This window comes from Penicillium brevicompactum (genome assembly GCF_028827555.1).
Source record: "Penicillium brevicompactum strain IBT 35665 chromosome Unknown utg000006l_segment0_segment0, whole genome shotgun sequence".
NCBI classification, from domain to species: Eukaryota; Fungi; Ascomycota; class Eurotiomycetes; order Eurotiales; family Aspergillaceae; genus Penicillium; species Penicillium brevicompactum.
In genome coordinates this window covers 1,008,071-1,022,155 of record NW_026623209.1, presented here as the reverse complement: position 1 = coordinate 1,022,155, position 14,085 = coordinate 1,008,071, and the positions used below count along the sequence as shown (strand labels likewise).

Sequence of the window (14,085 nt, the reverse complement as noted above, 5' to 3'; positions counted from 1 at the left end):
CTTCCCCAGACCTCGGATAGCGTATCACGCGCGACTTTTGGTCTCGATAAAAAGCCTCGCTTCTCGCTGCTCGTTATTCGCAAGCAAACCGCATTATATATACAATGGACACTCAACGCATCGCAAAAGAGCGCGAAAGCATTGCCTACACGGCCCTTCCACTGAATGACCCTACTCCCTTCGACTCTATCTGCGCTATTCCCTATTCCGATACTCCACTCAAAGCCGCGTCAAGTCCCGTCCCGCCCTCGTACAACGACGTCAGCGGCCCGGTTATCATAGACAAGGACGGGAAGCCACAATTCCTCACACCGGAGCAAGAGGTCGAGCGCCAGCATCGATTGGAGACTGCGGTGCGCGAGAAGATGCTGGGGTTACCACGCACAACGACTTTTGAATGGCACCAGGGACCTTCATCTTCGGTTTCTGAAGAATTACAATTACCACCCTACACGCCCAAAGAGGAAAAGGAATGATTGTGTTTTGTCGTGCATGCATTAGCCTGTTTTCTTGTTCCTGCTTTTCATCTGTGTTGTGTTGTGTGTTTTTTTGGACTATTTTTCGACTGTTGAATACCCACTGTGTATGAATGGAGTTAGGTACATCGCCCGAGGCAGATGAATAAACATCGTGTACGATTGTGAATGCACCGAGTTCGCCTTTTTGATTTTGGTCGTAACTACCTAAGTTTTGTACAATGCGTATATACACTAGCTGCGGAAGAGTCTCAGGCCTCCTTCCTCGCGGTCGGCATCGTCCTCTTCGTCGCTGCCGCTCTCGTCACCCTCGCCAAGGAGACCACTGGCAGATCGGCCAAGCAAGGAGGCGAAGAGTTCGTCGCGTGCGCGCGTGCTCCACGACCCACGGTCTTCGGGGGCCATGAAGTTCTGCAGCTTCTCATGCACGGTGTACTTCATCTTGCGGCCCTTGGAGGCACGGGTATCGATATCTCGCTTGACCTTGTCGTTACGCATACCGGTCACAGGGTGGATGGGCAGACGGGTGGGCAATTGATGCAGGTTGTCAAAGCCACTGGTGGCGCCGTCGGAGCCGGTCATGCGCTGCTCGACGAGATCGCGGAGAAGAGACTGGTAGAAAGCACTGTCGTCGAAGAATGACTCCTGTTGGTCCGAGCGCGAGCGCTTGGAGGGACGTTCACCGACTTCCGATGCGACCTGGGCGTCCAGGACTGCTGTGATGGTTTGCTGGCGACTGGCGGAGCCAAGCAATTTACCCCTGCTGTTGGGGAGGGCGGCAGAAGTGCCCCGAACCTTGGAGGACCACTTGTCGAGAATGGAGCGGCGATGAGGAAGGGATTCGGATTCCACTTCATTCATGCGTTCCCAAAGGGAGGCTGTAGGGGTAGTGGGGGATACAGGGGAAGGCCTCTTGCGCTTTTTGCTTCCTTCTTTCGCAGTAGCGTCAGCCAGGGCAGTGCGAAGACCCTCGAGAGTAGACCATAATGCCATGGCCGCGGACTCTGCAGACTTGATCGCTTCTTCGTCAACCTCTTCCTGCTCGGTCGCATTCCCTCCCTCCTCACTGCTCGCCCCCAAAACAGCGTGAATACCATTGATAGACGTCAACCCGCTCTGCAGCTTGATACGAGCATTCAGAAGCGCATCGAAAGTGGTACGTTGTTGCTTGACAGCCTTTCCCTTGGTGGCATCGGCCTTGGCCGCGGAGGAAATGGTAGCTGCGATAGTTTTCTGATCAGTCGCCATCAGTCGTCGAATCTCGTCGCGGTCGCCGGAAACCTCGCTATGTTTGACAGCTGGAGACTTCTTGTTGGATTTCTTCCGTGGCAGATCCTCGTCGGACTCCTCGCTCTCGTCGTCTTCTTCGCCCTCTTCGTCCTCGTCGGAGTCCTCCTGAGCCAATGCATCCTCATCAATAGCAGAATCGTCGGAGTCGATTGCGGAGATATCGTCTGAGCCTTCTTCCTCTTCCTCCTCCGAACCGCTTTCGGAGGCCTCGTCGCCGTCACCAGAACGAGCAGCGAAAGGGTCATCATCACTATCCTCTCCTAAGGCATCGCGACTGACGCGAGCACCATCATACTGTTTTCCAAGGGCCACGGGGTCGTCGTTGCGGAGTTTTGCTTTTCTGTCCGATCATTATAATTAGCGTCTTTTGATACCAATTCGATACCCATTTTCACATACCCTACTTTCTCGTAGTGCTCCCGTCCAGTGTTCACTTCCTCGTCATCTCCACTCTCCTCGTCGCTCGACTGTGCGCCATTGTCGATGTCTTCGGGATCGAAGTCTAGCGTAGATAGCAGGTAAGCATGGGGTCTTCAGGAATTCGTAGGTAATGCAAATTTACCTTTAGGGGTAGGGTCTTCGAAATCAGCGAGCTGATCAGCCAGCGAGCGAGCTCCGCGTGGTTTACCCATGATGTTGATGTCTTAAGAGAAGAGCCTGGCGAGCAACTTTTTTTGTTGGTTTTTCCGGATAACGGATCAATTGTCCAATCTAGGACTAGCCTCATGTAAGCGGTCTCGATCCGCGCGCAGCGAGGCGGGCGGTCTGCCTTTATGACGGCAGTATATGCATCTGCGCAAATAACCGCCTGGGGACGTTCAATCCATTGACACCCATTTTCTCATTATTAACATAGCCGATTGATATGCTAGTCTCACCAATTAGGGTCACTGCGCCTTGTGTGAGGCTGTTCTCTACATGTCGAGCTTTGCAGCATGATAATCCATTGGTGAGTCTTTCTATTCAGAGCTTCTGCATAGCTTCATTTCAATGATAGCTTGTGCTTGAGCTCAATTATATGGGCCAGCAAGCCCCAAGGCATATATTGATTAACTTTACCAGGGACTTCCCAAGTCTGGTACCCCTCCAGCATTCCGTTCGCGCCGTGGGATGCCGCAAAAGCGCAAGATTCGCGATGTCAAGAAAGTGGTTGCAGTGTCATCGGCGAAAGGTGGAGTAGGAAAATCAACAATAGCAGGTAAATGAAACTTGTTCCTCTTGATTCCACGCCAATTTTTTGCAAAATACTAATTCAACCACTAGTTAACCTTGCACTGTCGTTTGCACGTCGTGGTATCAAGACCGGCATTTTGGACACTGACATCTTTGGACCTTCGATTCCAACACTTCTCAACCTCTCCGGGGAACCACGCCTGGACGAAAGTGAGCCCCGGCCAGTTACCCAGTACTATGTCATTCAATACTCATGATTCTCCAGACGATTGTCTCGTTCCTCTCACAAACTACGGACTAAAGTCCATGTCCATGGGCTACCTACTCCCTCAAACCCAATCCGACAGCACAACAGGCGAAGTGCCCATGGACTCAACGCCAATCTCCTGGCGCGGACTGATGGTAACGAAAGCCATGCAACAACTCCTCCACTCCGTCTCGTGGGGCCCACTGGACGTTTTGATTCTAGATCTGCCACCAGGCACAGGCGACGTCCAACTAACGATAAACCAAGAAGTTGTCATTGACGGTGCCGTGATCGTCTCAACGCCCCAGGATATTGCTCTCCGCGACGCTGTCCGTGGAATAGGCATGTTCCAGCGCATGGAGGTCCCAGTTCTCGGCATGGTCCGTAACATGGCGTTCTTTGCCTGTCCGCAGTGCGGGCATCAAACACGCATTTTTTCACACGGAGATAGCCACCACCACGAGCATGGTGAGAACCACGGCGTTGTAGCTGAGTGTAAGCGCCTTGGAGTGGACTTCTTGGGCGATATCCCTCTCGATGCCCGTGTGTGCGAAGATGCCGATAGGGGCATGCCGACTGTTGTTGCAGAAGAGAGCGTTGAGCGCAGTGCTAGGCGCGAAGCTTTCCTAGGTGTCGCCGAACAGGTGGCCAAGAAGATTGGTCTTGATTGGCGCTGAACAATGACCTGGCTTGTTCAATATGGCCCCAAGTCACTCAGGCGTGACCAAGGCGTTCACGCTTAATCTATGTACAAATAAATCTGAAACCTCATATCAAAGCTGCCAGCTGATAAATCATCTTTCATCTTAAAGTATTAGGGCCCTTCGGATGATTTTTCCTCTCAGCTACCGTGCCACCATCGCCTTTTTATAAGACACTGGCTTTTGTCACATTTCTGATTGCTGCAAATTTTAAGAAAAAAATAATTTGATTTCAAAATGGGGTATAGATCGTGTACGTTGTTCGACTTATGAGGCCGACAATAAGCCCCTAGGTCGTGATCAAGATCGGGTATATCAGATATAGAAGAATGAAGATCAAAGAAAAATAAAAGATGCTCAAGGTTCAGAGCTCCAAAAAGGGACGCGTTTGCAAGTGGTCCAAATATCAAAACATTAGAAGAAAAGTCAGAAACGAAAGATGATGGAGGTTTGTATCCAAAAGTGTCAAAAAGCAGGACAGAAATAAATAGCAAAATTTCTTATAACACCTCTTCCGCGGTCTTGAAAACGTCCCTCTCGGGCATTTCAGGGCGATGCGATGTTGAATCCCGACCAGCCGCCGAGAAAACGGAAAGAGTGTCTGTGGAGCGACGAGCATTCTCACCAGCCATGATATGAGCCGACACTCCCCTAGCACCCATAACAGCACGGGTACTAGCTGCATCAGACGCCGTGTTCATGTAAGCAACAGAGTCCTTGTCGCCGCCAACGGTACTGGCAGTATCCGACATGAATTCACTTCGGCCTGTGGTTGAGCCTGCAGCAGATGATGGCCGGTATCTGCTTTGCACAAGTGATACATCCGATTTCATAGGCAGAGAGCCTGCCGCATGGAAGAGAGCCCGTGTACTGGCATTGTCGTCCGTAAATTTGTGGTTGTTCACTTCAGGTAAAATAAGAATGGGTGCAGAGTTGGTCTGAACAGATGCCCGCGAAGGTGCTTCGGGGGATGTGCGGCCATCCGAGAAGGTGCCACCATTGGGATGTTCCTTTTCATCCCAGGTGACGGCCGAAGTGCCCGCTCGGGGCTTGGTCTTGGAGGCTTCTGGCTCACTCTTTTCATTTTGGGTGTTTAGCGCTGGTGTGCTAGACCATGCCCCCGCCTGGCTGGCATCGACGCTGGTACGAGTCGACGGCCGACCTGACTGCTGCGCCTGGGATTGCCTTTCCATTGTGCGCTCATCATGCTTACTTCCCCAGCCGCTCCACATCATCATACCATAATTCTTCTTGGCACGAGGTTTGGGGAGGACGCCAGGAGCAGCCCGACGAGCTGCCAAGGAACTTGGGGGAGGAATTTCTCCCTCGAAATCCTGGAAGCCATGAGCGAGCTCTTTCATCCGCCGACTCTGGACGCGAAGCTTTTCTTTGGAGAATCGGATATCCCATTCCTGCTTTGCGTTCAACCACTTTTGAATGAGTACTGGGTTGATAGCACCGATTTGGGAAGCGGGGAGATCCAAAACAGGGTAGGATGATGGGGGGTCAAGTGGGAAGGCTTGGCCTCCTTTGTCGATCCGTTGGCGTATCATGTGGTCTTGAAACGCTGGAAGGGGGTCACCGGCTCTCCCAACAGACTCCGGCCCTGGACCTGGCACTGTTTTGTTCAGGGCAGACTGGGGACCCAAAGATTGATCACCTTCCGAGCTACTCGATGAGGCCGGGGATAACATGATATCATCTTCAATCTCAATCTGGCCATTTTGCGCACGAGCCAACGCCCAAGATCCAAATTGGGCGATGGATCGGAACATATACTTCGCTGGTTGCGTGAAGCTCAATGTAGGCGCCACATGGCAAAGGTGGTCCCAGACCTGAAGTTGCACATACGTGGGCTCATATTTGTGCAAAATTTCCCGATTCGGGTCGTGTTCATCAAGATAGACATCAGCAGGCGGATACGCTGTTGGATTCGCAGCCTTGTGGGCAATGTAGAATTGCTCATCACGAAGCATCTCACCACCGCCGCTCAATATTTGCAGTGGAGGGAGGCCACCTAGAGAGGGCTGCAGGACTGGAGAAACAAGAGGGTGGGACATGAGTTGGTTTGTCGTATACATCTGGATTTGATCCTTCAATTCTACCGTCTTTCCATCCAAAACGACATGGATATTATCGGGTTCGGCGTGTAGGGTGCCGGGGTTTGGGTTCTGCTGCTGGCCAGGGTATGCAGGGTCAGCAGGAGGAGGGGCGTTCTCATGAATAGTGTAACCTCGGACAGCGGTTTCTTCGGCGTCACTGTTGGGTGCAGGGATTGCATTATTCACATCCTCAGAGGTGACGGTCTCCTGCTGAGACATTCTCTTCATCTTCAACACATCATCTGCATTGGGAGGAGGCCAGGCGGTCGAAGGTTTGTGACGGAAGCCATACGGCGGAATATAGTCTCCAGGGTTGTCCGCAACAATGCTAGGGAAAGAATGGGTCAAATCAACCCAAGGAGAGATCAGAATGGCACCTGCGGGCAAAGGAATGCCCTGATCACGCATGATGACCAGCATCGAAAGAGCCAAACCTCCGCCAGCAGAGTCACCGGCGATAATGATTTCCTTTGGCTCATGGGATTTCAAGAGCCAAAGGTATGCTGCCAAGCAGTCGTGCAGACTACACGGGAAGGGAAATTGTGGTGATAGTCGATATTCTGGCGCAAAAAGACGAGCCTTAAGCTTGCGAGCATGCCGCTGCATCATATACCGATGAGTGTCGACACTGCCAAAGAAGTAGGCACCGCCATGGACATACAGCATCACACGATTGCAGCGCTTGTTGGCCTTCTTGGTCTCATTATAATGGTTTCGCATCTCGATCCACTCTCCCTTCAGGTCTTCAGCTGGCCCGCGCCATTGCCACCACTTCTCTCCTCCAACACGTATAATACCCTTTGGGCCAAGCTGTTTGTTGACCGCATCTGCAGCAGAGGAGAGGAACTCGGCGGGGATTGTAATGGCCTCAGTTCTCACCCAATGAGGGCTGGGCACCCACTGTCGGGTGAACGCCTGGAGGTCTTCAACGGGATGCTTGGATGCATATTGCAAGAATGAGCGGACAATCTGGATCCCTTCGTCATAGGTGATATGCACGGTAGGTTTGTTGTGCAACGATTTGCGATTTAAGTACTAAGTCACGCGCTCTCAGTGAATGGACCACATCTTTCTCGAATCAGCACTTACATGAGTGACAAGAGTGTGGAGAACAGTCGGAGTTAAGACCGCACCAAGTGCGACCGTATGCAATGGCATAATGGTTGATCTGATCGCGAAGCGATCTCGGTGTCAATTGAGCCAAGGAATAAGCAAAGAAAAAAGAAACGGCGCCTACACCGGTGTGTTAAGGAGAGAATGAGAGGTCAGAACAAGTTGATATCAATGGAATTCCCATAGACACAAGACAGACATAAAGAGGAAGCGAAGAGTCTCCGAGCGAAAGGCTGTTTGTCGGAACGAAAAGCGACAGGGGCATTCCCCAGATGACGTCACCGTTGAAGCCATCGCCGATCTTCTGTTGAATCCGTCTTCACCTCTTTCACTATTTCATGCTCCTTGCTCGTTATCTGCTATCTCGCTGCTATCAAGCCTACGCAAGACGTCTCCTCGGTCTCCCAACCCAACTAACAACAGCAATGTAAAACACCCCAATGATTCCAGCAACCACGCTGGTCGCAATGATAGCCCCACGCGGCCCTTGCGCCAGCTTGAAGCCAAGCCCAGCATTGATCACCCCTAAAATTATCATCGTCCTTCCAAACCATCGGTGTGTGTATGCAAAGACACCCTTTCCGCCTGTTTTGCGGAAGTATCGATGCTGCAAGACACCCATGGCAGGCTGGAAAAGCACAAGACTCGCGACAACAATAATCCCAATGATCGCATGATAAGAGTCCACCAGCTCGATCTGTCGTGCCAGTGAGACACCGACTCCGAGGCCCGCAATGATGACAGCCAGTGTAAGCAATTGGAATGTCCCATGGATGTTCACTGTCCACTTGGAGGGGAAGACATGAAGTCCCAGCGCGAAAAAAGGGAACATGATCACGAAAGCCAAGACCATGAGCACAGCATGCGCTGTCTTTTTGCGATTGATGGTGTCTCGGATAGACACAGATGTGGGATCCTCTTCCGCAGATGATACAGATGCTTGGCCCGACTGAGCAAACGGATTCTCCGAGCTGCCGCCGGTTGCCTTTGTCAAATCGATGGAAAAAACACCATTGTCGTCGTGTTGGCTGATACCCTCGGACACACTGCTGGAGCGGAGCGATTGGCCATACTTGACAGCCCAGATCCATGAGCTTGAAGAACTATTCACGTTTTCTGACCCCCCACTCCACTTGATGCAGGTATCACATCGGAAATTAGCGGTCGTGACTCTGTTGTGCACACCGCTGCCGTTGAGCATTATGATCTGGGCGTCTTTGTTATACAAAGGTTGAATTTCACCAACGCCCGACCGCGGAGAAACAGTAACGTTGTTGTCAGATGTATAGACTACAAACATATTGGAGCCAGCCATCTGTCTTCCCTGGCCCAAGGCAAACCACTCGACCTGGCGCGTGACATTCATCTGGATGAATATAGGACCAGAGCCGGTCGAGGAGGTGTTATCTGGTACATTGATGCTGTAGGTGATGTCATCGTGGCCTCTGGGATGGAAGCTGTGCACTTGGCCTAGTACAGGAACGGCTAAAAGCCAAGTGAAAGTATACCGAAGCATGATGCTAGACTGAATGGCACTTTTTGCCCATCTACCGGGGAGTGATCTACTCAATAAATAATTATGACATTTCTGCTGATTGTTGCACGGCTGGCATCTCAACCGGGCTGGGCAAGCCAAGACCTTGGTATGGCAGATCGTCGTCACTCCTGTATACCCGCAGGGGTGGACGTTCAATGACACCCGTCAAATGCTTTGAAATGGCATTTTCGCAACATGCCTATTGGAGAAAATTGGTTTGCCTATCTTCGTTCTCGTTTTCGCGAGCCCCATGAAAGTCAGATTGACCCGTATGCTGCGCCTCCACGTTCTGGAACATCACTCGGCCGTGGCGTCGACCCAGCCTGAATGGCCGGAGCGACCTAGGTAAGCTGGCTTGGCCCTTTGAACGCGGAGTAGCTTTCTCTTGAGTTTAGTCTTTGTTTGGATGTGGGGTTTCAATTCATTCAGGGTCCAATGTTTTTCTTTGTCTTTTTTAGCCACGATACTTAAGCTTTATGGACATTAACTATATCGAGTATAGCGACGGGTTGCATTCCTCAGTAGGTTTGACTCCATTGTTTAGCTCGTGGCTATGCTGTCTCTCATCAGGTGTACCGGCATTCTTGATTCCAATAACAATAGGCAGACCGGTGATAGAGTTCTACAACTGAACCCCAGAGATAAAAAGATCTAAGAGCCCATTGATCTACAAGCTAGCACGCAATCGACAGCCCTTCTTACAGAATTTACGAACAATGAAGGCATCTCATTTCATTCTCGCAGTGCTGCCGCTCATCAATGCCCAGTATGGGAATGCTGGTAAGACAACTAGCGCATCTTCGACCGCAGCATCGGCACCAAGCACTATCCACAAAGTTGATGTCGGCGAAGATGGTTTTACATTCGATCCAGACACCTTGAATATTCCACCAGGGGAGTCAGTTGAATTTCATTTCTACCCGCAGAACCATTCAGTGGCTCAGGCTTCCTTCGACAATCCCTGCCACCCCGCCAATTCCACCAGCTTCTCCAGTGGATTTCTTCCTACCACACAAGAGTCTGTAAGTGAGCTTGAGAATTCCTTTCTCGTTCAATGCCTGAGCCTACCAGAAAACCGTCTTCACTGTGACTATCAATGACACAAGGCCGATTTGGTACTACTGTGGTCAGGTTGGCCACTGCCAAGCTGGCATGGTAGGCGTCATCAACCCACCGTAAGCGTATCATATATTCCTATGACCTGCTAGCTTACTTTCTCTTAGCTCTAATGACCAGGAAACCCTTGAAAACTTCAAGCAGGCCGCAGCAAATACAGATGGTAGCACTATACCTGCAACTGTGCAAGGCGGCCTGCTTGGCGAGACCAAGGAGTCTACAAGTAGCACGACGACTCAAGCAACGACTCAAACAACCAGACCTACTGTCTCCCCAACTAGCTCAGGAAGCAGCATTGCGACTGCTGTAGGTATGGCAATCGTCATGGCTCTGTCGTGTTTTGTCTCTTTGGCCATGATATAAGCGATTCAAGCTCGATTCTGTGACCTTAGTCCAGGTTGAAATCTTTCCAATTTTGATGCAGTGTTTTAATCTCTTACTCGGATTAGGCTTTATTGTTTGAATTTGATGGAAGTACCTGGATGAACTAGCCTCCTGAAACGGCCTTTGTGGCTGCATCACTGTTTCCTAATTTCATTTCTGCAAGTTGAAGGCAAGATTGAGCAAAGGGAAGAGCAAATTGATGGACTGGGGGAACGTACACTTTATTATGTTTTTATTTTCTATTGATCCATTTACTGGCACGTCTGGAGTTACAGTAAGCGTTTACCTAATTGACACTCATATCCATGGATATGGAACCCAAGGATACAAAATGAGATTCAGGGAACTAGATGAAAGAACTCAAGTAAAATTAGGCGAGCTAGAAGCTTCATGCACACCAGCTTTGATACAATATAGTTTCTTCGCGGATCTGAACGGTTTGGCCACGCGTGAGGGAGGGAGGCTATCAGTTGTCAACAATTGGCAATGCAAGTGCTGATCACAAACTTCAATTTACTTGCCAAGCACGGGGTCTCTTATTGTAGCTTGACATAAACTGATTACTCAAAGAGGTCGTGCAAAATTCAAAGATGCAGGCCTTAGAGATCGTCGCTTTGTAAGGTGCTTCATTGGCCCCAACATCCAACAAAACCCCATGCTATCCAAGTGGTCTGGCCTTGGCGGTCTACACGGTACTCGTCTGTCACTGTAGATCTCGGAAAATTGACTCAGGAACCCGAATTGAAAGACTGAAAAGCTTCTCCAAAGGTACAGTGGGATGTTGTCGATCCCATTGTGCCTTCCTTGGCACCGCCAAAGGTCCCCGAACTTCGAATTAGCGAGCGAAATGGATGGGTATAAATATAAGGGTCAATGCAGAGCCAAGGAATGTGTGATCTCAATCAAGCGACAATGTTCAATAAATCTGTTCTTGCAGTGGCCGCACTGGCGCTCGTCCAGGGTGTTCCCGGGCTAGCGAGAGCGACAGACGAACAGGAAACGGTCCGAGTGACGACGTCTGAAACCATTCGACGTGGTGAGCTTGTCAATATTCATTTGGATTGGCTTGATCATAGCTCTAGCACCATTAAAGCCATTTACGCCTCGTGTGATGGGCAAAATTCCACCAAAAGTGGACAGACCATTGGCCGTTTTTCAAGTCCCGGCGAGCCTCCCCAAAGACTGGCTTGGGCAGTGCCGGATAATGCCCCGACAAACCAATGCATCTACATCCTTGGCTCTGATGATCAACTCAGACCTTCAAGAGTTTTGGGCAAAAGCGATCCTATCCCTTTGCAGAAATCGCCCATGAAACGATCAACAGCAGATTCCAACATCCCACTGCTGAAGAATTTTGATGCCTTGGGAGCCTGGTTTGATGGGGTTGCCAAAATCAAGGAAAAGGTGAAGCAGGGTGGAGGAGTGGCTTCGAAAAGCTCCCCCAAGAACACTTCGATCGCTATCGTGGGAGGTGGCATTTCCGGACTTGCCACAGGTCTGATGCTCGACAGCGTCGGCATCCACAACTGGGAAATTATCGAAGCCAGTGAGCGCGTTGGAGGCAGATTTCGAACGAGATATGTCGCGGACACACAGGAATGGGCCGAGATGGGACCCATGAGACTTCCCCGTTCGGTTACCTACAAGAACGACAACGAAACACTCTTATACACAGATCACCAGCTGACCTTCCAAATGGCTGAGACCTTGAACAACATGAACAACAACGAGTCGCGGTGGAAGATCGATTTTATTCCCTGGGTCCAGCACAGCCCCAACGAGCTAATCGCGCAAGGGACCCGCCGCCATCCCGACGGAAGAATCCCAACGCGGGGTGAAATCGAAGACGATCCGAGCTTGGAGGATGCGCCGGCGATGACAAGTGCGCAGTACACCAACACTGAAGATCAAATGGACAAGATCCTCAAAGATGAAGCCACTCTCAAATCAATACAGAAAGATGTCTGGAGGGCCCACAAAACTGCTATGGATCAAGGACTTGACGACTGGAGTGAGCAAGCAATGATGCGTCACGTCTTCAAGGCCAGCGAGAATGTCACCGACGAGATCTGGACATCATCGGACTACGATATCTTCTGGGATGAGCTGCACCACAACTCCAATCTCGGTCTGGATGGAAGCAAAGACAGCATGGGTGAGACAGAGTGGGTGTGCATCGACGGAGGATTCAACAGGCTGTCCGATGCTTTCCTCCCTCACGTCCAGGACAGACTCACCCTCAACCGAAAGATCAGAAAATTGGAGCCTATCCAGGACAAAGATGGAAACACCCGCACTCGACTGTCATGGTACCCCAGTGTATCCAACCGAACATACGAGTCTAGAGAGTACGACTACACTATCATGGCTGCACCATTCACCATGACCCGATTCATGGATCTTCCCAAATTCTCCTCCGTCCTGGACCGAGCAATCAGCGAAGCCGGTCTACGCTTCAAGTCCGCATGCAAAGTTGCACTGCTATTCTCCGAGCGATTCTGGGAACAGGGCGACCGACCCATTTTCGGAGGGTACTCTAAGCCAGAAAGCAAGTCTGTTGGCGCTTTGTATTACCCGGTCTATGGACTCAATGAGTCACGCCCCGGGTTGATAATGCATTACCGAGGTGGAGACTGGAGTGATCGGTTCGTCAGTTTCTCTGACGAAGAGCACGTCCAAACAGTACTCGACGCCGTTGTCAGTCTGCATGGTGAGAAGGCCCGGGACTTATACACTGGCAATTACGAGCGTCTTTGCTGGCTTCAGGATGAACATACTGCCACTTCTTGGTGTCGGCCAGATGTTGAGCAGCATAAACTCTACATTCCGGCCTATCATCAGACGGAGCACAACACTATTTTCATTGGTGAGCATACTGCGCCGACACATGCGTGGGTTAGTTCTTCGCTCCAATCCTCAGTCAGAGGGTCTGTTCAGTTGCTTTTGGAACTTGGATTAGTTGATGAGGCAAAAGAGCTGAACCAAAAGTGGATGGGAAGATGGATCAAGCTGTAATAGTTTCCAAGGTTGCTACCTCTGAACGAGCCTATTTATTTAAGTCCTGCCAAGGTGTGCACTTGAATGATTCAAAAGCTTTGTATATATCAATAGAACTTAGAATGATAAAACCTCTCAGTGTGCTCTGAACAACATATCAAGTCACTTCTACCAAGGTAAAACTTCACCAGTGTACGTGATGAGTGTACCCGATGTACTCTCCCGCGTAGCACCATCAATAACCTGAAGTGTTCCCGTGATACTCTCTTCAATGGTGGTTGGTGGATCACCGGGGTAGTTCCACTGTTGCACCGAGTATTCACCAGCACGAGTTTGCACCCAACCCGGATGCAAAGCAAAAGCAATCAACTTGTCAGCTTCATGCTGGTTATGAATGGCCTTGACAAGCCAGTTCAGCGCCGCTTTACTAGGACCGTATGCACCACCTGGCAGTGGCTCCTGGGCGGCAATGGAACCGACGGAAGACGAGACAGCCACAAATTGAGGAGCGGAAGACTTTTGCAAAAAGGGCCAGAAGGCTTGGAAGGTCAATAGAGGGGCAATTGTGTTCACTTCGAGGGAGGCGCGCAGGTCTTCGGCTGAGGTCGATAGGGCCGGAATTAACGGGTGGACCACAGCGGCGTTGCAAATCAGGACGTCGACATGTGTGACGCTACTTGCCCCCGCTTTGGCGATATCGCGGATCTTGTCCGGGGAAATGGCGGATGAGAAGTCCAGTTCGATGATATGGATAACACTGTTCTCGCCTACTGCCGTGCTTTCAATTTCTGACTTGAGACTGAAGGCTGCCTCGGAATTGCGGACTGAAGCTAAGATTGTGGTGTTGGGTCTTTGCAACAGTTTCTTCGCGAGACCCAGGCCGATGCCTCGATTCGCACCTGTGACGACGAAGACTTTGTTCGGAGTGGAGGACATGATGGGTGGACTT

The 14,085-nt window shown here is 50.7% G+C and overlaps 7 protein-coding genes across 7 annotated transcripts; 4 read left to right on the top strand and 3 right to left on the bottom strand.

Annotated features, from left to right (window-relative positions):
• Positions 1–104: 104 nt before the first annotated feature.
• Positions 105–476, top strand: N7506_008578 (uncharacterized protein; the record flags this gene model as incomplete). Its single annotated transcript, XM_056957871.1, has 1 exon — positions 105–476. The coding sequence occupies one exon, from the start codon at positions 105–107 to the stop codon at positions 474–476; it is 372 nt and encodes a 123-aa protein (XP_056807261.1).
• Positions 477–710: 234 nt separating this feature from the next.
• On the bottom strand, positions 711–2,398 carry N7506_008577 (AATF family protein; the record flags this gene model as incomplete). Its single annotated transcript, XM_056957870.1, has 3 exons — positions 711–2,106; positions 2,166–2,268; positions 2,329–2,398. The coding sequence occupies 3 exons, from the start codon at positions 2,396–2,398 to the stop codon at positions 711–713; spliced, it is 1,569 nt and encodes a 522-aa protein (XP_056807260.1).
• A 478-nt stretch (positions 2,399–2,876) lies between these two features.
• On the top strand, positions 2,877–3,863 carry N7506_008576 (Mrp/NBP35 family ATP-binding protein; the record flags this gene model as incomplete). Its single annotated transcript, XM_056957869.1, has 3 exons — positions 2,877–2,964; positions 3,030–3,149; positions 3,205–3,863. The coding sequence occupies 3 exons, from the start codon at positions 2,877–2,879 to the stop codon at positions 3,861–3,863; spliced, it is 867 nt and encodes a 288-aa protein (XP_056807259.1).
• Positions 3,864–4,387: 524 nt separating this feature from the next.
• On the bottom strand, positions 4,388–8,618 carry N7506_008575 (uncharacterized protein; the record flags this gene model as incomplete). The annotated part of the gene is made up of 2 exons (XM_056957868.1): positions 4,388–7,024; positions 7,521–8,618. The coding sequence occupies 2 exons, from the start codon at positions 8,616–8,618 to the stop codon at positions 4,388–4,390; spliced, it is 3,735 nt and encodes a 1,244-aa protein (XP_056807258.1).
• Positions 8,619–9,355: 737 nt separating this feature from the next.
• On the top strand, positions 9,356–9,818 carry N7506_008574 (cupredoxin domain-containing protein; the record flags this gene model as incomplete). The annotated part of the gene is made up of 2 exons (XM_056957867.1): positions 9,356–9,661; positions 9,711–9,818. 2 exons carry the CDS (start codon positions 9,356–9,358, stop codon positions 9,816–9,818), a joined length of 414 nt encoding a protein of 137 aa, XP_056807257.1.
• A 1,233-nt stretch (positions 9,819–11,051) lies between these two features.
• Positions 11,052–13,154, top strand: N7506_008573 (flavin monoamine oxidase family protein; the record flags this gene model as incomplete). Its single annotated transcript, XM_056957866.1, has 1 exon — positions 11,052–13,154. The coding sequence occupies one exon, from the start codon at positions 11,052–11,054 to the stop codon at positions 13,152–13,154; it is 2,103 nt and encodes a 700-aa protein (XP_056807256.1).
• A 150-nt stretch (positions 13,155–13,304) lies between these two features.
• Positions 13,305–14,072, bottom strand: N7506_008572 (SDR family oxidoreductase; the record flags this gene model as incomplete). The annotated part of the gene is made up of 1 exon (XM_056957865.1): positions 13,305–14,072. One exon carries the CDS (start codon positions 14,070–14,072, stop codon positions 13,305–13,307), a length of 768 nt encoding a protein of 255 aa, XP_056807255.1.
• Between the last annotated feature and the right edge of the window lie 13 nt (positions 14,073–14,085).